General features: G+C 45.8%; 1 protein-coding gene across 1 annotated transcript in view; it reads right to left on the bottom strand.

Moving 5' to 3' along the window:
- Positions 1 to 23,174, bottom strand: part of RHBDF1 (rhomboid 5 homolog 1) — a 99,023-nt gene that overhangs the window by 45,146 nt on the left and 30,703 nt on the right. Inside the window, 4 exon segments of the mRNA XM_030579225.1 lie at positions 2,563 to 2,594; positions 2,596 to 2,687; positions 2,690 to 2,693; positions 7,193 to 7,334. Coding sequence (XP_030435085.1) covers positions 2,563 to 2,594; positions 2,596 to 2,687; positions 2,690 to 2,693; positions 7,193 to 7,312 — 248 coding nt within the window. The 5' untranslated portion in view covers positions 7,313 to 7,334.

The raw sequence follows: 23,174 nt of genomic DNA, 5'->3' as shown, positions 1-23,174 counted from the left end.
GCACCAAGCATGCCCTGCCCAGACCCAGGCCCAGGCCCAGAGGGTCAGATCTAGGGACTGTTGGCATGAGCAGATCATCTGACCTCAGTGCCTCGAAGGAGCATGAGCAGCTTCTCCACTATCCAATGACCATTCTGCACCTCCTTCACAGCCCCAGGAGCCCTCACCCCTCTGAACAGCACAGGTTGAACGATTCCTCTTCACATGTGTGCTAATGCAGGGATAGAGGGGAGGCAGTCTGCGCCTCTCCCATTTAGGGGCTGCCCTAACTTGTGCCCAGTTGCAATGGTCCATATGGGTCATTACATGGGCGTAGAATTGCTGGGACTCAGGGCTGAGCCAGTTGAACCGTCTCCTATCCTCAACTGCCCCCTCACTTCTCTGGCCTATCTCCCGGAATGCACCCAGTGCTCAGAGCTCCTGCAAAGATCGTGGTTCAGCTGTTGGGCCTGGCACACGGGCCCCTTCTTCATGGTGTATTCCCTATTTATAGAGTAGGGTGCTCATGCCTGCCTCATGGCCAGTCTAGTTGTCACAAAGGTCATAGAGCAGCAATGAATCTGGCCCAATGCCAGGTGTTCAGGACTGTGTGTGCTGTTCAGGAGGGGATGAGAAAGTGATTGTTGGCAGAAAGAGAGTAGGTAGGAGATTAGGGAATGAATAGGCTGTGAACCCCAGAGACATCCCAACATACACCCCATACTGATGAATGGACTTTCTGCCCTGTTAGACTTGACACTGCTGCCGTTTGGATGGCAGCACAGAGGGCATCAACCCTCCAAGCTCCAGTGGCCTCCCAGTCCTCCATGGGGCAGACACCAAGGGCAGATGCAGAGGGAGGAGCTCATCATCAAGGGAGCTGTAGGCTCCTCTCCCATAAACGGGGAATGACCTCCTTAGAGCCAGCGGAACCACATTAGCGGAGTATGCGAGATGGGGATCAAATCCATCACACCCAAGAGCCAAACGTACAAGCGTGTTCCCCAGGTCACATTTTCGGAATATAGGGGAATGGGGGACTATTTAAATGATAATAGAAAAAGAGTATAACTGAGTGGGGAACATGCTGCTGTGCATGTTGTCATCCACTCACACTGCATTTGTTCAGTGCCCAGTGCACTGGAACCCCAATTTTGTCTGAAGTGCTGACAGCTACTATAACATGATAAATATTAACCAGGCCAAAAGTCATAGGGCAAGGATCAGTAAGGAGATAGCCACACCTGGGAGAAAATGGATCAGTATGCCTAATACAGACAGAAATGGCACTTCTGCCTGTTAACTATGACCTGGGGCTTCAGGAAACAGTTGGGGATGCAGATGCATGTTACCCCTATATACAGACATCACTAACAAGGCAGGGGGTTGCTCTGAGTCCTGAGGGCAGACACCATCCCACCATGTTCTCCAAAACCCCAAAAGTCCCAAGTGCATAAAGTTGCAGCCAAGAAAGCAGATGCCATGAGAACAGCCGCAGAGCAGCTCTCTCCCCCAGCTCTATATCTGCAGCACAGCCAGGCTGCTGTACAGATGTCGGACACGCAAGGCAGGTGAGGTAATATCTTTTATTGGACCAACTTCTCTCTCACCAGCAGACCAGCTTTCGAGCAGACATCAGGCAGACATCAGCTGGTTCTGCCATTTCGAAAGGGTGGTCAGACTACTTGCACAAGGCAAGAAGTGCATTGTTTGACACGTCATAAACAAAAGCAGCCTGAGGAAATTTGCCCAAACTTTCCAGAGCTCTCTTCTCTAGCCAGAGCCCCAGCCAAGAAACACATCAGCTCAGAAGGAAGTGTGTAAAACTGAGGGCCTAAAATGGAGAATGGCTTGCAGCCTTCCCTAGAGGGGCACTCCCAGCACTGTGCAGAATTCTGTCCAAATTGTACATTTAGTACAATTCTGTCCAAACTAACTTTTGCCCATGGTCCCGCCAGCTGCAGCTGGATCTCAGACAGGGAGGCCCTTCATTTCCATTGGTTCTGGCAAACAGCAGCTGAGGTCATACTGGGCCAAGTTCAAATGGCCCTGAATAAGGGCGGTGCAGAGCTGCTGGCCCCAGCAGACCTCTGGGAAGGACTGGGCCTGGGGCACAGGGGAACAACAGAATCTCTTTAGCTAGCACATACTGCTTCTCTGTGTGCAGCCCAAGAACCACAACCCTGCCCCCTTTGCGGTGATTTGAAGTATCTTCCCAAACACGGAGCACAATAATCTCCTGAAGGGCTTTGACCAGGTCAGAGAGAACAGATAGTCCTAACATTCAAGAAATATTCTGTGCTATGGTACAGTAAAAATCATGACAAGGTGCTTCTAATGCAAGGAGGAGAGCGTAATGCAGCAACGTGGGCATGTTCTGATCTCCCAGCAGCAGTTCTAAATAAAACTCTCCTTAGTAGAGGAAACTGCTCCTTGGACTCCACCATCCAGAATCCTGAGCAGGAAATTGCTGCATCTCTTCAGAGTGTGCAAATGAAGCCAGGAGGCTTGTCAGTCGCAAATCCCAAGGCCTTCATCTTTCCCTCTAAAACAGTCTCTGTGTGCACAATATGCATGTCTTACCTTCTGATGGTTTGGGTGATGGAGGTCTGTCGCTTGTAGCATGGGCCGCCGCACCTCGTTTGGCGGGGACGGGATGCGGGTGTTCTCAGCAGGCATGCTGACGCTTCTCAGGAAGGCCTGGCGTTAAATGGCTGCAAACAAGTGGGGAGCATTTCAGTGCCTCTGCATTCATGCTGCACATTCATTCCCTAGCAAAACCCAAAATGGATATAAAACACAAAGAAGCCAAGAGTATGGCAACTTCCCTAGTCAAGAGCTGTTTGTACACTGTAGTGTAGGGCACTGAAGAGCACTAATAGCTCATGGGCTTTGCTACAGTTCTGAGTAGGTGAGAGAGATGTGTCACCTATGGTCAGGGTCTCTCTCCCTACACACCCCCAGGCTCATAGAGCTGCAGACTCAGAACTGGGCACTAGTCACATGAGTGACGAGACGGACTTTGCCAACGTATCCAAAACACAAGACCTGGTAGTAATACAGGACTTTAAGTACCCAGACATCTGTTGGAAAAGTAATACAGCAAAACACAAAATCTCCAGTAAGTTCCTGGAGTGCACTGGGGACAACTTTCTGTTTCTGAAAGAGGAGGAAGTAACCAGGGGCAGGGGAATTTTAGATTTCAATCTGACCAGCAGGGAGGAGTTGGTAGAGAACCTGAAGGTGGAAGGTAATATAGGTGAAAGTGACCATGAAATGACAGATTTCATACCTCTAAGGAAAGGAAGGAGTGAAAGCAGCAGAACAAGGACTATGGACTTAAAAAAAGCAGCCTTTACAAACTGAGAGAAGTGGTAGGTAAGGTCCCATGGGGAAAAAAAAAATCTAAGGAAAAAAGGAGTTCAGGAGAGTTGGCATTTTCTCAAGGAGACAATATTAAAGGCACAACAGAAAATTATTCCGATGTGAAGGAAAGATAGAAATAATAGTAAGATGCAATATGGCTCCATCAGGTGCATTTTAATTACCTGAAAATAAAAAAAAAACTTATAAAAAGTATCAGGGGGTAGCCATGTTAGTCTGTATCCACAAAAACAACAAGGAGTCTGGTGGCACCTTAAACACTAACAGATTTATTTGGATGAAAGCTTATGCCCAAATAAATCTGTTAAGTCTTTAAGGCATCACTGGATTCATTGCTGTTCCTATAAAAAGTGAAAACATGGATGAATTGCTAAGAACAGCACAAGCAGGTAGGGACAAAATTATAAAGACTAAGGCACAAAATGAGTTACAACTTGCAAGGGACATAAAAGACAATACGAAGAAGTTCTTTAAATATATTAGGAGCAAGAGAAAGAAAGGAAAGGGTAGGTCCTCTACTTAGTGGGGAAGGAGAGCTAATAATGGCTAGCATGAAGAAGGCTGAGGTATTTAATGCCCATTTTGTTTCAGTCTTCACAAAAAGTTAATGATAACTGTAACACCCCCTCATGGCCATGGGTATGTCTGCAGTGCCCCACCCGTTTCCCCTTTTTCAGGGCTTCTTGGACAAACCACACAGTCTTTCTCCTCCAGTTATAGCCCTTCTTGGGGGTCTGTTTTCTCTGTTTACAAAGGTCCAAAAAAAGCAAACACAAAGAAGGAATTTTTCCACTTACTCACAGAGCCCCCCCACAAATCTGTCCCAACACCTGGTTCTTACCTCAGAGCCTGGGGGGCAGAAATGGTTTCCTCATAGAGCCTTTCATCAGTTTGCATCTACCCTACCCATGCTGACTCCCTTGCAGCTTCTCAAGTGTCAGTCTCTGCCTCCAGAACAGCTTCAGCTCTCTCATAAGGAACCAGCTGCTTGAGGTTCCTTCCCTGCACAGGTGTCTCTAACTGGCTCATTTAGCAAGCCTGTTCCAGGATTAAAGTCTTCTGCAGGCAGCTCCCTCACTCCCTTTGCTCTCTCGCAGTGACCAGATACTCAACACAATTAATATTAAAACAACAAGAGGAGGAACAAAAGCCAAAATAGGGAAAGAACAGGTTAAAGAATATTTAGACAAGTTAGATGTATTCAAGTTAGCAGGACCTGATGTACTTCATCCTAGAGTACTCAAGGAACTAGCTGAAGCTATCTCAGATCTATTAGCAATTATCTTTGGCAAACTCATGGAAGGACAGGTCAGGTTCCAGGTAACTGGAGAAGATGATACATGGTAACTGTCTTACAAAGGGGAACAAAGAGGACTTAAGAATTATAGACCAGCCTAAATTTAATACCTAGAAAGACAGAGGAACAAATTATTAAACAACCAGTTTGTAAGCACCTAGAGCAGGGGTGGGCAAACTATGGCCTGTGAGCCAGATCCAGCCCCTCAGGGTGTTGGATCTGGCCCTTGGAATTCCCATCCCGCGGCACCGCTCTCAGAAGCAGCCCCCGGGCGGGTGGGGAGGTCTCCCTGTGCTGCCCTTGCCTTCAGGCACTGCCCCCACAGCTCCCATGGCTGGGAATGGGAAATAGCTGCCAATAGGAGCTTTGGGGGAGGTACCCGGAGGCGCGGCAAGGGCAACACATGCAGAGTCCTCTGCTCCCCCTAACCTAGGGGCCGCAGTGCTTCCTGGAGCGGAGTGGGGCTGGGGACACGGCAGGCAGGGAGCCTGCCCTGGACCCGGTGAGCACCGCTGCCACCCCGGAGCCACTTTAGGTAAGCAACGCCGGGCTCCGGAGCTCAAACCTCTCCTGCACCCCATCCCCCACCTCCCTGCCCTAAGCCCCCTGCCTACACCCTGCACCCCAACATCCTTGTCCATGTGTTTGTCGACCTCCTCAAAGAATTTTAAAAGATTGATGAGGCATGATTTTCCTTTACAAAAGCCATGCTGACTATTCGTCAACTATCGTGTTCCTCTAAGTGTCTGATAATTCTGCTCTTTCCTATAGTTTCACCAATTTGCCTGGTACTGAAGTTAGACTTACCGGCCCGTAATTGCCAGGATCACCTCTAAACCCTCTTTTAAAAATCAGCTTTGCATTAGATATCCTCTAGGCATCTAGTATAAAGGCTTATTTAAGCAATAGGTTACATACCACAACTAGTAGTTCTGCAATTTCATATCTGGTACTATTCAATATTTTCATTAATGACCTTTATAATAGAGTGGAGAGTATGCTTATGAAATTTGCAGATGATGCCAAATTGGGAGAGGTTGCAAGCACTTTGGAAAACAGAATTCAAAATGACCTTGACAAATTGGAGAATTGGTCTGAATTCAACAAGATGAAATTCAATAAAGATAAGCAAAGTATTTTGCACTTAAGAAGAAAAAAAAATCAAACGCACAACAGAAAATGGGGAATAATAGTTAGGTGGTAATACTGCTGAAAAGAGTCTGGAGTGATAGTGGATCGCAGTTTGAATATGAGCCAACAATGTGATGCAGTTAAATAATGACTAAATACCATTCTGGCAGTGGTGTAGTTCTACTTAGAAAGGGAGAAATTTCCAGTGGGTTGGGTGAATGTCAACATGGACATAAGATGTCCTTCATATCAATAGCTGCCAACCAGGCTCCGTGGGAAATGGAGGGGAAAATAGATGCCAGCATCACCATATAGAACTTATGTATTTAATTCTTAACTGCCCTTTATCAATAGTTATTGTACAGGCTATTCCTACCTTACTTCCTGTACTAAACATCTTCTCCCTATTTTGTTGTTGCTGAAGACAAGTTTAAAAAGAAGAATTCACTATCAGCTATTTATGAATGCTTAATTTCATCCCATCCTCACTTATTAACGCAGCTACTTTCTTCCCAGTTCCTCTCTGCCCTTGATATATATATGTAACCACCTCGTTCCCTTTTCTTCATTCTCCCTGGCACTGTAGTCCACTGTGTGGCTCCTAGGATCCATTGGGTTCTTGCTGATTTCCCATGCTCCTGGCACTCTGACATGTTAACACTCCACTTACTCTTCATCTTTTCTTTCAGGATGTAACAATTCCTCTGCCTGCTCCTCCTCCTGGGGCCCACTGGCTGCCCCAACAAAGCACAGAGAGGCTTCTCCTTCTGCAGCACCATGGCTTTATTTACACAAGTTCTCCCACCACCAGTGATAGACTATTTACAGAGCTTGCAGGCCTGACAATCTCCTCTCCTACACAGAGTCTGCCCTTAGCCTGGAGACTGACCTTCCCCTGGCCATCTCCCCCTTCTTCTGCTGCCAGCCAGCCTTTATAGCCCTTGAACCCTCAGGCCTGCAGGTGCAGCCAGTTCTAAAGGCCAGACACCAGACTTCTCCCCAGCCCGTCTATTTCCCCTGATTGGGGCTGGCTGAGCAGGGGCTAATTAGGTGCCTTTGCACCAGCACCCTGCTACACAGGACAACCCACCTTCTGCCTCCCTTTGTCTGCTGGAAGGCACAATTCAGATTACCTGACTTAAATGAAGCTTTTGTTTCCATCCTTACCCCTGTAAATTAATAACCATTTAATATGCCTTACCTGTTTTGTATCTAGGAGGCCACTGTCCCTAGACCATGTAATGCAAACAGGCTCCCATTACAGTAGAGTCCAAAGCTCTAAGCATCCAAATCCCTTCCCACTGTGTGTACAGACTACACTGTGTGTACAGACTACACTGAACTCACATATTCATTCCTTATGCCCCCTCCCTGATCTTTGTACATTATTCATACCAGTACCTGCACAAAGGTGGGCTCCTCAGGCATTGCCACAGAGACTGGCACTGGTATGTCAAGTTTGAGCCATGGCGGCTTCTTCCGCTGTAAACTGCTCGTGCTGTCATGCCGCGCTTCAGACATCTTCCTGTCTCAGTCCTCAGGCCTGAGGGAAAGAGAAGAGATCCTTGAGTTTGGAAGGAGTCCAAGCTGTTCACTGGTCAGGCAGATCTCGCCTTTTATCATGCATGCAAAGTGGCTGTGAACAGCTAGCGATTCACTCAAATTCTGTCCCTAGTTAGCTGATTTGCCGAGTACTTTCTGTGACTAATCTGCTGCTGCAGTTTTGTGATGTTTCTATAAATACAAGCTAGCAATTATTGTGTTGTGTACAGTGGCCAGTTCTGGGCACCACATTTTGGGAAAGAGGTGGACAAATTGGAGAAAGTCCAGAGAAGAGCAACAAAAATGATTAAAGGTCTAAAAAACATGACCTATGAGGGAAGACTGAAAAAACTGGGTTTGCTTAGTCTGGAGAAGAGAAGACTGAGAAGGGACATAACAGTTTTCAAGTACATAAAAGGTTGTTACAAGGAAGACGGAGAAAAATATGAATGTGACAATAGGCCCAATTCTCTTTGCACTTACCTGGGTTAGAATCACAGAAATGTAGGACTGGAAGGAATCTCGATAGATCTAGTCCAGTCCCTGCATATCTAGACCCTGCATATCTAGATCATCTCCGACAGGTGCTTGTCTAATCTGTTCTTTAAAAACCTCCAATGAAAGATGGAGATTCCACAACCTTCCTAGATGATGTGGTTCCAGTGCTTCACCACCCTTACAGTCGGGAAGTTTTTCCTAATGTCTACCCTAAATCTCCCTTGCTGCAATTTAAACCCATTGCTTCTTGTTTTGTCCTCAGGGGTTAAAGAGAACAATTTATTACCCTCCTCTTTATAACAACCTTTTACATACTTGAAGACATATGTCCCCCCTCAGTCTTCTCTTCTCCATGCTAAACAAACACTATTTTTACAATCTTTCCTTGTTGGTCATGTTTTCTAAACCTTTAATCACTTTTGTTGCTCTGCTCTGGACTTTCTCCAATTTGTCACATCTTTCCTGAAGAGTGGAGCCCAGGGTTGGATGCTATACTCCAGTTGAAGCCTTATCAGTGCTAAGTACAGTGGACGAAATTACTTCTTGTTTATAACACTCCTGATACATCCCATAATGATGTTCACTTTGGGGGGGGCAACAGAATTACATTGTTGATTCATATTTAGTTTGTGATCCACTACAACCCCCAGATCCCTTTCTAAAGTAATCCTTCCTCAGGAGTCATTTTCCATTTTGTATTTATGCAATTGATTATTCCTTCCTAAGTTTCGTACTCTGTATTTGTCCATATTGAATTTCATCCTATTTACTTCAGACCATTTCTCCAGTTTATCAAGATCATGTTGAAATCTAATCCTGTCCTCCAGAGCGCTTGGTACCCCACCCAGTTTGGTATCATCCACAAACTCTAGAAGCGTACTCTCTATACCATTATCCAAATCATTTATGAAGATATCGAATAGTACTGAACACAGGACAGATCCTAGCAGGCCTCTTCAAGCTCAATTGGTTTTCCAGCCAGTTCTGCACCCACCTCATAGCAGGTTCATCTAGGCCAGGCCTGCACAAGATTCGACCCGTGAGCCACATGCGGCCTGTGGAGGCTCACAGTGCGGCCCGCAGGGGGATTCTAAATCCCCCGCACACGGGAAACACCGCGCTCTGCAGGCAGCCCAGAGCCCTTTGAATCCCGGCCGCAGCTGAGATTTAAACGGCTCAGAGCTCCTCGCAGCTGCGGGCAGCCCAGAGCCCTTTGAATCACAGCCACAGCTCCGGCGGCCGGGCTGGGGCCAGGATTTAAAGGGCTCGAGCTCCCCTCAGCAGCAGGAACTCTGGGCCCTTTAATTCCCTGCCCCAGCCCCACAAAGCTCCCGGTTCCCCCGGCCACTGGAGCCTTAGGCCCTTTAATTTGCCGCTGAGGGCTCCCAGCCATCTCTTCAGCTGGGAGCCCCTGGTTGATTTAAAATAAAGTATCACTTCCCCACTCCCAACCTTCCTTTTTGGCCCACAGCTGTTTTGGTGGGGCGGCGCTGGGGAAGGAGGGTTTGTTTCCTCAGGGCTGGGCGTTGGTGGAGCGGGGGGCTGGGAGGTGCTGGGGGGGTGTTTCCGCGGGGCGGGGGGGGTTCGGCCCTCAGCTATTTTCTTTGGAGTAATGTGGTCCTCGCCGCTTTACAAGTTGTGCAGGCCTGATCTAGGCTATATTTCTCTAGTTTGTTTAAGAGAAGATAATATGAGACTGCATTAAAAGCCTTACTGAAGTTGAAATATATGATATCTATTGCTTCCCCCCATCCACGAGGCTTGTTACCTTGTCAAAGGAAGATATTAATTTGGTTTGACATAATTTATTCTTGACAAATTCATGTTGACTGTTATTTATTTTCTTATGGGTGCTTACAAATAGATTGTTTGATCATTTCTTCCATTATCTTTCTGGGTACTGAAGTGAAGACGACTGGTCTATAATTTCCTGGATTGTCCTTATTCCCTTTTTATAGATAGGTACTATATTTGCCCTTTTCCCGTTCTCTGGTATCTCTTCCGTCCTCCATGAGTTTTCAAAGATAATCGCTAATGGTTTAGAGATCTCTTCAGCCAGTTCCTTGTGTATGCTAACATGTAATTCATTAGGCCCTGCTGACTTGAAGACATCTAATTTGCCTAAGCAGAGTTCTCTGCTAATAACTCCATGGGCCCTACCTATCACAGCAAGGGTGAGGAAGAGGTGGAGCCCTGGCCCATCCCCTCCACACAGTGGGTGTGGAGGGGACTGTATGTTGAACCAATACTTTCAAATCACAATGCGTCCCTTTTGCAAAATCTAAGACACAGACACAAATCTGGAGAGAGGTCTCCTCTCAGATTACTAAGAGTTCATTAATTTTACAAAATATAGTGCTGTAAATTCATTGGAAAATGACACCTTATCAAGGAATTAAAATTGAACCACCACTGCCAAGTACAGCATATTATACTGCATTTCTGTAGTTTGCTTGTGGGCTGTTCTGAGAAATGGTGCCATTTTATGTGAAGTGAGAAATGGGTCACTCATTGGATAGCAGCTTGAATTCAGTAGTGAGCCCAAGATGAACAGGAGAAAGACAGGCACTGGGTGTCTTGCTTTGTGCTGGCTTCCAGCCTAGGCTTCTGGACCCTTGTGGAGCTGATGTCATGGAACTGAACATGGATGAGTAGACTAGATCCAGTTTGGCCTGGTTAACGGGATTGTGCTTCAATAAAGTCTCAGACCCCCAAAATGCCAGAGAATTTATAACTGAGCCCATGGAGTTGGCCATGCCCTTCGTACACACTTTGGGGTTTGGCTAATTTTATTTTATTATGTTAAGAAACATCTATCTTGTTTACCGAATAAAAAATATATGTGTTTCCTATCTCCAGGACTCCCTTGTGCTCGCAAGTGGTGAAAAAACACCTGTAAGAGGGTCCCAATGGTTAGATTATAAATGTCTAAAATCTGGGCGTGAACAAAGTGTCAAGTGGGGCTTGAGCTGACCATTTTAATTATTTTAAAAGGGACCCTTGATCTCCTATTAAATCTGGCTTCTGTTACTCCTGTTGCTGCTGTGACAAAGTTCCTCCTCTACCTTGGTGGGTCCTGCGCTTATTGGCAGATTTGCTTTCCCCACAGTCTGGGTCAACTCCTCCTATATCTGATCAGGAGTTGGGAGGTTTGGGGGGAACCTGGGCCCACCCTCTACTCCGGGTTCCAGCCCAGGGCCCTGTGGATTGCAGCTGTCTATAGTACCTCCTGTAACAGCTGCATGACAGCTACACCTCCCTGGGCTACTTCGCCATGGCCTCCTCCAAACACCTTCTTTATTCTCACCACAGGATCTTCCTCCTGGTGTCTGATAACGCTTGTACTCCTTAGTCCTCTAGCAGCACACCCTCTCAGCTCCTTGTGCCTCTTGCTACCAGTTCCTCACACACAATTCCTCTCCTCTGGCTCCCCCTCCCCGACTGGAGTGAGCTCCTTTTTAAACCCAGGTGCCCTGATTAGCCTGCCTTAATTGGCTGCAGGTGTTCTAATCAGCTTGTCTGCCTGAATTGGTCCTAGTAGGTTCCTGATTACTCTAGTGCAGCCCCTGCTCTGGTCACTCAGGGAACAGAAAACTACTCAGCCAGTGACCAGTATATTTGCCCTCTACCAGACTCCTGTACCCCACTGGTCTGGGTCTGTCACACTGCCTAGCAGAAAGGTTACATTGGCAGAGTTTATATGAGCCATTTGTCCATCTCCAGCCTTCTCATGAAAATCTGGCAGGTGGCAAAAGACGGCGGCAGGGACAGCAACATATGGGAGGGAAATCACTGGAGCATCACTTAAGGACAAAGAAACTCTGCATCACAACTTCTGACTTTCAGACTGATATCCAGCCTTGATTTAAAGACTTCAAGGTGATGGAGAATCCACCATGTCCCTAGGTAAGTTGTCCCAGTGATTAAATACCCTCATTGTAAAAAATACTTTATCTCCAGTTTGAATTTTTTTAGCTTCAGCTTCCAACCTTTGTGTCTTGTTCTGCCTTCATCTCCAAGATTAAAGAGCCCTCTACTATCAGAAATGTCTTCCCCATGTAGACCCCATGGCTCACCTCTTAACCTGGTCTTGGATAAACTAAGTACATTGAGCTTCTTTAGTCTCTCAATGAGGCAGGTTTTCCAGACCTCCAGCCACTCTGGTAGCTCTTTTCTGAACCCTTTCCAATCGGTCAATGTACTTTTGAATTGCAGACAGCAGAACTAGACACAGTAGTGAGTAATGGGCTCACTAATGCCATATAAAGATATAATGCCACATCCTTACTTCCACTCAGTGTTCTCCTGCTGCTACATGCTGATGTGGTCTGTTAGGCACTAAAAAGCTAGAGAATTCCTCTAGCTCCAGGAATAGAGATCGTCTTGCACCAGTAATCATATCAGTCAACCATTATGTACAATAACCTCCAGAATGATGCCAGACACTTGCACTGCTTCACATACCCAAGGGCACCATAAAGGAATGTGGGTGTTAGTTCTCACGCATACCTTTACTGCTGTCCTTGGTATCAGAGCTGTACTAACTCCAAGCCAGGACAAACCAGCAGGGAGGCTGGAGATTAATACTGATCCCCAGAGCACAACAGAGCTAAACAAGGGCATCAGAGTATTAGTCAAAATAAGAGATGGGAAAACAGACAGCCCTCTGCATTTTATCCTAACATGCAATATGCTGACAAATTCCCCATCATTGACTAAGACTGGGAACAAGGCAGGTTTCTCAAGCTATGGAATCTGAAAACATACTCTCAGTGCAGTTCAGAAGTGAATAGTATTTGTCAAATGAGCCTGACAAGAGGCCAAAGTTCCCTGAAACATTCTTATCATACAGTCACTGCAATGTGTGGAGGTGTCAGCCTAAAAGGTCTTAACACAACTAGCCTCACATGTACCAAATACAACACGAGTGTTTATGGAAGAGCTTACATCACATTCTTAGAAGCTAAATTGATAGCCCCTCAAGCAACTCTCTTCTCTCAGCTGCATTTTCACTAAATGCTTGGAAAGAATTCCAACCAAATGTCATCTGGAAACCTTCTTATTTGTTGTGTATGGAGCCTGTCGTTGGCTCCAGCAAAGCCTACAGGGCCAGTGCAGTTTGACTTAACAGCTTAAGTGCGTAAGATACTAGGAACTGATCAAAACCAGCACATGGCCCAAACAAGTCCTTAGGTCAAGCTGGGAATCCAGATGCATGAATCATCCTATATCACGTAAGAGTTTACACAACAATCCTACAGTCTGGGCTGTGCTTAGTCATATGGGCAAAGTCCGGTCCACACCCAAAAGGCTACTCTACTGGGAGATGTAGCATGATTTTGCTGGCACCTTCACATATTTTTCTCCCAACACTAACTGTCCATGAGTCACTATCTGCTGCAAGCATGGCAGCTACATTCCTACTTCGGAGATATCTGAAATTTGTTTTCTCTGAATTGCTGCAAGTAAAAACACTGGGTAACTGCGGAGGCTAGCTCTGTGACAAAACGGTCATATTTACTTTATATTGACTCATGGAAGAGACAGCTCCGGGTTCCCAAATGCCAGAGAGAGAGAAAGAGAGAGAGAGAGAGAGGTGTGTGTGTATGTATGCGCATGCGCACGTGCACGCTCACAAGCACATTTGTTCCCACCCAATGCCAGAGGGGGCATAGTGTGTGAGAGCATAGGCAGGTCAATGTTGGAGCAGCTCTTGGCTTTAGAATTAAAGAGGGGTCACCTGATGCTCAATGGAGAGAAACTCAGACAAGTACATACAGTGGCCCCAGTGAGGCAGCAGAACAAATCCTCCTGCAGGCTGCTGTGGGGACCTGAGGTGCAGACATTTACATAACAAGCTGTTAGGCAGCACGTGCCTGCTCTGAGAACAACCTGCGAAGCAGGGACTCCAGGTACTCAAGAAGGTATTTTCCAGAACAATCCTGTTTGACTGAGGGGTTGGCCACACACAAACTTGCCCAGTGTGAACAGTCTTAAACTGGATTAGAAATCGCTATAACTGATTAAGTGAAGCTGATGATGAGCTGAAGGTAAATAAATCACTATAAGCTATTTCTAAACTGACTTAGAAGTACTCACACAGGGCTTTGCTCTTGCTTAACAAATACAGCAAGTTTGTTAAGGCCTGAGTTTGTCATTCAGGGCGAATGCTCACTAATGGGGAAATAAGAGCCCCAAAATGCCTTCCAAACACTCCAGGCAACCACTTTTAAACTGTACTGAACTGGGCTGGTGACCTGCAAGTGAAAGGCTCAGGCTACATTAGCAAAGTCCTCAGGCGTCCAATGCCCATGGTAAGTAATAAAATGTTACAGAAATATTTATGGATTTGGAAAGAAGCTAGGTGATGAATTAATATGTTACAGTGATAACAGGAATATCTTCCGTTCCAACAGTAAGTAGGGAGGATGTCAAACAGCATCAACTACATTTCAATAATTTTAAATCAGCAACAGCATATTACTTGCACTCACGACTTTTAAAAGAATTGGCCACAGAGCTCTCTGAGCCATTCATGTTGACTTTTAATAAATGTTGAAACACTGGGGAAGTTACAGAGGACTGCAAGAGCTAATATGCCAATATTTAACAGGGATAAATGGGATGACCTAGGTAGCTATAGGCTGATTAGCCTGACACTGATTGTGGGCAAAATCATGTAATGGCTGATACAGGACATAATCAGTAAAGAACTGAAGAATAATAGCATAATTAAAGCCAATCATCTTCATTTTATGGAAGACAGAGCTTGTCCAACTAACCCGATATAATTTTTTGATGAGATTACAAGTTTGGTTGACTAAGGTAATTGTGTTGACATTCTTGGACTTTTACCACAGTATATAGGCACTATACCAAGTCAATGATGCATATCATATAGTGTCATTAAAACCTGGCTACTGGATAGATTGTTAATGGAGAATGATCATCAAGTGGGGGATCCTCCTAGTGGGATCCAGCTGTGATTGGTTCTCAGACCAAATTATTCAATATCATTTTCAATGATCTGGAAGAAATGCCTTTATATGCCCTGGCTGTACAATTTGTAGATGGCACAAAAACTGGTGGCATGGTAATAATGATAAGGACAAAGCACAGATAGAATAAACTGTCTCAATCAGTAAACTCACTGCAATTACCCAACATACATTTTAATATAGACAAATGCAAGCTCATACATCTGAGAACAAAAAATACAGGCTGTGCTTAGAGGATGGGGGGACTAGATCATGAAAAGCAATGACTTTGAAAAGGATTTACGGGTCATAGGAAAACCAACTGAACATGAGAGCCCAGTGTGATGCTGTGGCAAAAAGGGCTAACAATCTTTGGATGTATAAAGAGGGGAATACAAAGTAAGAATAAGAAGGCAGCATTACCTCCATAAATGGCATTGGTAATACCACTTCTGGAAACTGCGTCAAGTTCTAGTGCCAACACTTTGAAAAGGATGTTGAAACAAAGCAGAAATGGCTCAGAAAAGAGATACAAGAATGATTTGAGGTCTGACAAACCTATATTACAGTGAGAGATCAAAGGAGCTCTATCTTCTTAGCCTACTGAAGATTAAAAAGTGAATTAGTTAATTTCCGAGTATCTAAATGCGGAGAAGATTACCAATGCTAGAGTCCCAGACACCTGGCATTAATGACACCCTTATCTATCCCTGATATATGATCTTCCAATGTCAAGGAGAGAAGCATAGCAGATTCACTCTATGAATCTATCAAACTGGCTGATTTAAAGCCAAACCTTGCACATTACGAAAGGTACAATTCTGTGGTGCTCAGTACCCTTGCTCTCACCAAAATCACAAAGATTTGAGGGCATTACTGTAGAACTGCACAGGTGCAAGAGGGGAAAATCAACACTTACTTTAAACAGATAAAGTAAAATTCATTGCAAATATATTTCTGTCTAGAAAAACTATCTATCTGTGTGATTGTTCCCCATTCTTGTCATTTCTCTTCTTGATAGGCTGGATGGGGAATTAAGTGATTCCATCCCAAATACAAAGGGGGTGGGGGTGAAAGGACTGTCTTAACCACTTTTCTACGTTGTTGTACCATTAATGGGGATTCAGTATTTTCCCACTAACATCATGAATCACCCAGTGTCTGTCATTATATGCAGACGATATGGTTTTATTGTCACAAATACTTTTGGTATTGAAGCATTATATTAAATGCATTGGGCTTATACTATCAATAAGAGGACCTCTTAATAAATTATTCCTAAACTAAAGTAAATGTCATTAATTGGAGACAGAGGTTGCATAAATGCAGGATCAATGGCAAAATATTGAACAAGTTAGCTCTTTCCCCTCCCTGGGTATGTGATTCTCACAACATGGTTTGGGGATAAGCATATTCAAGTAATAAAAGAGAAGGCCTCAAATTCAGTGCAAGCTGTGTTATGTTTTATCTGGACTCATAGAGGCAACTTAATTGCACCAGCCTATAAGAGAGTTTGAGAATAAGTTATGAGCTCAAATTTTGTACAGTGCAGAAATATGGGGGTGGAATGATCCCACAGGACTGGAGGCAAGTCAAAACAAATTTCTTAGACAGATCCTTGGTCTCCCAAATAATACCCCAGTTTCTCTGCTTAGAGCTGAGGCAGGAATGGATATTCTGTCCAAAGTCAATGTTGTAATATTAATTTTTGGCTTCATATTCATACTATGCACCCACAGCCTCTGCCCAGGCTATGCTTGGAGGAACAGCTCAGGAGGACTTTCTCACACAAGTTTCCTTAGTTGGAGCATGTTCAGAATTCTTCGCATTCTCCATGTTTCTGAGAATTGGAAATGATTAGATTTAAGTTTAAAAATGTGAAATCCCTATTCAAGATGAGAATATAGGATATGAATAATCAACTAGATATGGCAGTTGTTTCTATTTCAAATATGTCATGTTGGCTCCCCTTGTTAAAAAAAGACTTGTGTATGCCAGATATTTACCCAGTCCTTGTAATAACACACTCAGGAGGGCCTTTACAGCTCTTCATTTCCGACCCAGGCAGACAACTTACTTAAAAGGCCAAGATGCTGGCACTGAGAAATGTAAACGCCTCTGTCCATGCAGTTTAGGGCATGGAATATTTACTTCATTATTACATTGTAATTTGTGTTGCCATTTAAGGTCAAACTGGCTTTCTGTGTTTTTGTCCCAGATGCCTTTATCTATGATCTCTCAGAAAACAATGTGTTTTAGGAACTGATAATGTATCGAGTGGTTACCCTATCTGCATAGTCAGCCACTAAAAATAAGGAAAAGGCAAGGGGCCTGACGATTGTGTATAGATTAATGCTGTATATCCTTTTTAATCTGTATTTATAACTATTTTAACATTTTATCATTTTGGATTTAGTTTCAGTTTTGTTGTAGTACTTTGTTTTCTGTGCACTGGCCCAAAACAAAATTGTTATTAATAAACGACTATTACTTCTTCACTTCTCTTCTTGCAGAAGAACAGTGATCCCCAAACTTTTCAGGGTTACACCCCCATCAAGACTAAAGCGGCCGAGCCTGGGGCCACAGCCCCAGGGAGTGGAGGCCCAGGCACGGAGCCAGCAGCTGGAGCCCCAGGGAGTGGAGGCCCAGGCACGGAGCCAGCAGCTGGAGCCCCAAGCCGGCAGCTAGAACCAGGAGCAGAACTGGGTGGTGCTCTCTCCCTAACCCCTATGGGGGCTAGGCCAGGCCCCAGCTGCACCACCCACCCCCAAACATTCCGCCAAGCCCTCCCAAAGGAGGCATAGTTTGGGGACCTCTGCAGTACAAGCTGTTTGGGGAAGGCACTGTATATTCACGTGTGTTTGTGTCACACCCACAATCCTGACAGGGGCATGTTTGTGCTACTGTTATATAAACATTGAATAACATAAGACTTGTGCATTATTAGTTATGACTTAATAACTTGTCTCATCTGCTTAGCCACCTTTGCATAAGTGCCTTATTGAATATATAGTCCAGTGTTACTGAAAGTGAAACATTTTGTAATGCTGTTGAATAATACATGAAATGGACATTCGCACATTAACATTTCCAATCTTCCTCATTCTCAGAAAAATAGTGAGCCACTGGTCAAAATTTACAAAAATGTATGCAATAATTGTACACATTTATGCTTAATTTGGTGAAACGAGCGTTTGGCTTTTGCATTTACTGTGAGAGAAAAACATGAATTAATTGACTTTTTCTAGTATTTTGTTCTCTCTTTGCACTGAACAGATGTCATCATTTCCTAATACCAATGGGTAACTATAGGTCAGAGGTGGGCAAACAACAGCCCAGGGACCACATCCGGCCCTCCAGCCTGTTTAATCCGGCCCTTGAGCTCCTGCTGGGGAACGGGGTCTGGGGCTTGCCCTGCTCCCACGTTCCAGCTACAGACCAGGGTTGGAGACCACTCCGTGCATGCGTGCCAAGGCTCCCAGAAGCAGCAGCATGTCCCCCCTCCATCTCCTGCATTTAGGAGTAGACAGGGGATTTCACACACTGACCCCACCCCAAGTGCCACACCCACAGCTCCCATTGGCTGGGAACTGCAGGGACAGCACCTGCAGACAGGGCAGTGTGAGGGGCCACCTGATCGCACTTCCACAGAGGAGCCGCAGGGCGGGGCATGGCGCTGCTTCCAAGAGCTGCTTGAGGTAAGCGCCGCCTGGACCCTGCACCCCTTACCCTCTCCCATGCCCCAACCTCCTGTTCCAGCCCCTTGCCCCAGCCCGAAGCCCCCTCCCGCACCCTGAACTCCTCATTTCTGGCCCTACCCCAGAGCCCGCACCCCCTTCTGCACCCCAACTCCAATTCCATAAGCATTCATGGCCCATCAAACAATTTCCATATCCAGATGTGGCCCTCAGGCCAAAAAATTATCGGTGGAGTGTAGACTGATGCTTATAATTAAAAGTTGCCTAGCATTCCCCTTATGAGCCTCTATTTGAAGTAGTTGTGTAAAACTTTTACAAACTAACCATTCAAAAGAAATCTTCCTGACTAATGGGATCCCAGGCTCTGGGATCAGCCCACACTCCCGTCTCCAGGATTCACTTGATCTCAGAGGTTGCGAGCTTAATACAGGGCTGAGCTGCTGGTGCATGGCATTGTTACTAGTGCTGGGGCCCTAGAGTTTCCAGCTTGGAGAATGAAACTCTTTCTCATGATAAATTAACCTGCAGAAAGATGTAAATATTTCCTGGGTTGGGGCAAATGGTTCCTTTTTTCCATACTCGCCAGAAACATCTCTGTCGGGCATTGTGAGCCCAACAATGCTTCACTGTGTGCGCCCTGCACTGCACATGGGAACACCCTATCCTTCTGGTCAGCAGACTGCAGCAACCTCAGAGAGCTAGGAGTGTACGTGAAAGGCTGATGTGAGCAGCCGCCTTCACTTCTCTCCCAGAGATGAAGGTCACAGAGGGAACTTCGCATGTTTGCCTTTAATAAAGAAGGGCTCATGCAGAGGGAAGCATCACCAGTCCCAAGCATTCAAAAATCATGAGTCAGGCCCCCAAAAAATCAAGATATTTAGGAAAAAAATACACTGAGCTCTTTGTACTTCCTTTCTGGCATGGGAACATTTAGGGTCCATGTTTCCAAGCTTTTTTCTGTACACAGGAGGGCTATAAAGTTTTGGAGTTTTTTTTTAAATGAAAGCTAAGATTGTCAGGTAATAGCTGGACTCCAGCAGCTGGGAATTTCAGCAAAGCACCAAATCTCACCAGACTGACGATAAAATCAGGAGAGCTGGCAATTATGAGAGTGCGCCCTGTAAAACGAGAGGGTTCCTGCTATCAAGGGTATGTCTACACCAGAAAAAAAATAAATAAATACCCCCCCCCCAAAAAAACATGGCAGTAAATCTCAGAGACTGGGATCAGCCTCCCTGCTACATTCAGTGTCCAGCCAGATCCCATCACTAGGTCCTTCCCTCACTGCCAAGGGATCCAGCTCTACCCTCTTCTCTGGCATGCTCCCCTCATCCCTATGCCCTCAGGAAAGCAGGGGATTTCCCTTAGGAGTTCCCTAATGAACTAACTGGGGTAAGAGACCCTGGCAGGAGTGCTATGGTAAAGATCTCATTTCAATTTCAAAGCCCTCCTTCCTCTAGGCAAAGCTGTTTCCCTGCTACTAGACTTGGCTGCCTTCCACATGGCCTGTCCAACTGATCATTGTTGCCCTCAGACCAGGGGTCCCTGCCATGGCGCCTGCCAGGGCATCTATGTGCGCCCACATACTGGCTGGCAGGCCAGCTGCGGCCAAAAAGTGGAGTCATCAAGAGGCATCGCCGCCGAAAAGCAGCATCCTCAAGAGGTGTCGCCACCAAAATGCCGCTGAAAAACGGCGTCACTAAGAGGTGTCACTGCCAAAATGTTGCTGATTTTCGGTGGCATTTAGGTGGCGACACCTCTTGACGGTGTTGTCGCTTCTTGGGGCATTTCGGCAGATGCTTGTCCACTGGCCACGGTCCTCGGTGGCTCGTTGTCCAGCGCCCGCCACCCGGAAAAGGTTGAGGACCACTGCCTTAGACTCTTAGAGCATCCTCCATCCTGAATGACAAAACAGGAGGGGAAGAGGAAACAGTCCTGGCAACCTGGGAGGAGGAAGGGAGGTAAGGCACTCACCAACGGCAAAACCAGCATTTCTGCTTGCTGTAACAAGCTCACTCCATTTCCAGCTCCAAGGCCCCAGTGCTGCAGCTCCTGCCTTCCTCACAGCATGTCATGGGCTTGGAGAATTTGAGAGCACTCAGCATGTGGGAGTAAAGCATTCCTGCACACTCGGTCTGGGTGGCACGTATGGTGCATACTACCGGAGATGCCACAGCAGACGTATTACTCGGGGAACAGAACAACTTCGGTTGAGTGAGAGGGAGTACAAATGTAATTGAGTAGATGTTCATGAGCACATGGAGAGGAATGTGTGTAAATTAAGAGGATGGGTACATGAGAGTACAGGTGCACATGTTTGTACGTGAGGTTCATAAAACTTTGCAATTTGCTACAGATTAGATAGAGTTGGTTGGGAAATCAGCTTTTTCCTTGTGAAAAATTTCAACAAATGAAAAAAATTGCTTTTTGGGGGTTTTGTTTTGTTTTTGTTTTCAACGACTGGAAATCATACAATTCTGGCTGGTCAGGCATAAATTTGCATATTTTATTGAAAATTTTTGCCTGATTAGTTGAGATTTTTGGTTTTGGCTGCCAGAAACAACACAACAAAAATTGGCATTTGGGTTTGCAGTTTCTAACAGAAAAAACTCACAACAAAATTAGTCAAAAAAAACCAATTCCCACTGACATTTCCATTTTGAAGAAAAAATTTTGAATGAAAACTTTCAGCCAGCTCTACTACACACACAGCTCTCCCCATCCAGCCCTCTGAATGATGCCCCTGTACATAATGAACGCTCTCCCATGAATGCACTCATGCACCACGTACAAATTTCCTGTGTAATAAGGCTGGCTGTATTAACACATCACTAAGGTGACCAGACAGCAAATGTGAAAAATTGGGATGGGAACAGGGGATAATAGGAGCCTATATAAGAAAAGATCCAAAAATTGGGACTGTCCCTATAAAATAGGGAGATCTGGTCACCCTACACATCACAAACACAACGTTCAGAGTTCACTGCCTGATAAGTGTTAGTTGTTTTCTTTCACTTTTGCAAGGCGCTCATCTTTGCAGTATCTGTATCTTAGATTATCCAGGACCAGGAGCTACAGATACTAACAGCAGGCCTTGTTCTATGCTCTGCACCAGTGGTTATTAACCTGGGGTGCACGCACCCCCTTGGAATGCGAGATGCTCTTTCTGGGGGTGCGAGACATGCTAGCTTTTTTTAGAAGGTAAATCATCGAAAACACAAATTAAGCACAGGCACGTAAGTACAACTACTTTGTTTCAGCAAACCTATGTATTTATTAACATGATACATTTTTTAACAAATACTGAGTTAAATTTTAACTTCAAAATTTAAATAAATATGCAATTGTATCTCTTTCATTTTATAGTTATGATATATCCAGGTTTAACGAACTGACCTACTTCAACGATTTTTGATAAGGGATGCAAGCAGGGCCGGTGCAACCTATTAGGTGACCTAGGCGGTAGCCTAGGGCACTAGGATTTGGGGGGCGGCATTTTCTTCGGCGGCAACCACGGCAGCCGGATCTTTGGCGGTCCCAGTCACCGCCGGCATTTAGGCTGAGGGAGCTGGGGCAGGGGAGGGGGAGGGACGCAGGGGAACTCCCCGCACCAGCTCGCTCCTGCTCCGCCTCCTCCCCGAGCATGTCACTGTTTCACTTCTCCCACCTCCCAGGCTTGCGGCGCCTGTCAGCTTAAGGCTGGGGCGGGGAGCTGCCGCACAGCTTCCCGGGCCGGGGGGCGGAGGGGTGAGTTGCCACAGGGGGGCACCTCAGGACAGAGGGGGGATGGGGAGCTGCCGCAAGTGGAGCGCCTCAGGGCGGGGGGGAGGGGAGCTGCCGCAGGGAAGGCGCCTCAGGGCTCGGGGACGGGGGAGGGTGCAAGGTGGAAGTTTCGCCTAGACCGCGAAACATCCTTGTACCAGCCCTGGGTGCAAGAACATATTTTTGAGACCCAAAGGAGTGCAGGTTGCAGTAAAGGTTAAGAACCACTGCTCTACGCTAAAGGTTTCCTAGTATAGTTCTACTGGGTAACCTATACCAGCAAACTCCCTCCCACAGGGGGGAAGCAGCTTATACAGGCAAAAGAACTGCTGCTAGTACAGATTAAACTAGTTCTCCAAAAGACTTGTTTGCCAGTATAACTGCATCTACACTAGGGCTTATGCTGGCGTAGCTATATCGAGTAGTGAGGTATTTTCTTCACACTCCCAACCAATATAGCTGCGGAAACTAATCTCTGTAGTGTAAAGCATCTTATGCAGAATTGTGTCAGTAGCTGGAAGTCAGAAAACGATTAGCAGCAAAGAGACAGTGAGTCTGACTCACACTGGAAATACCACTGCTCCAATACTGTTCATTCAGACACACCCACATACACATAGGCCATGGATCCCACCAGACACTCCTGCACGTCCTCCCCTCCCTGCATCCCTCTGTTTACAGCCCGATACAACCCAGTCTCAATCATAGTTCCACTATGAATCAAAAGTCTCAATTTACATCATCCACACCACCCAAACTACACACTGACTGAATGCCTCACAAGGCTCTGCAGCTGAACCATTAGAAGAGAGGTTGGCAGCATGGATAAAGAATCCAGGAGTGCAAGCGTCACTTTGAACTTCCTAGCTTTCAGAAGATTCCACATTCACTGCAACCATGACTCTG

The sequence above is a fragment of the Gopherus evgoodei genome, chromosome 10 (genome assembly GCF_007399415.2).
Source record: "Gopherus evgoodei ecotype Sinaloan lineage chromosome 10, rGopEvg1_v1.p, whole genome shotgun sequence".
NCBI lineage: Eukaryota > Metazoa > Chordata > Testudines > Testudinidae > Gopherus > Gopherus evgoodei.
The sequence above is the reverse complement of the archived record's forward strand: the minus strand, read 5'-3'. Positions and strand labels throughout refer to the sequence as shown.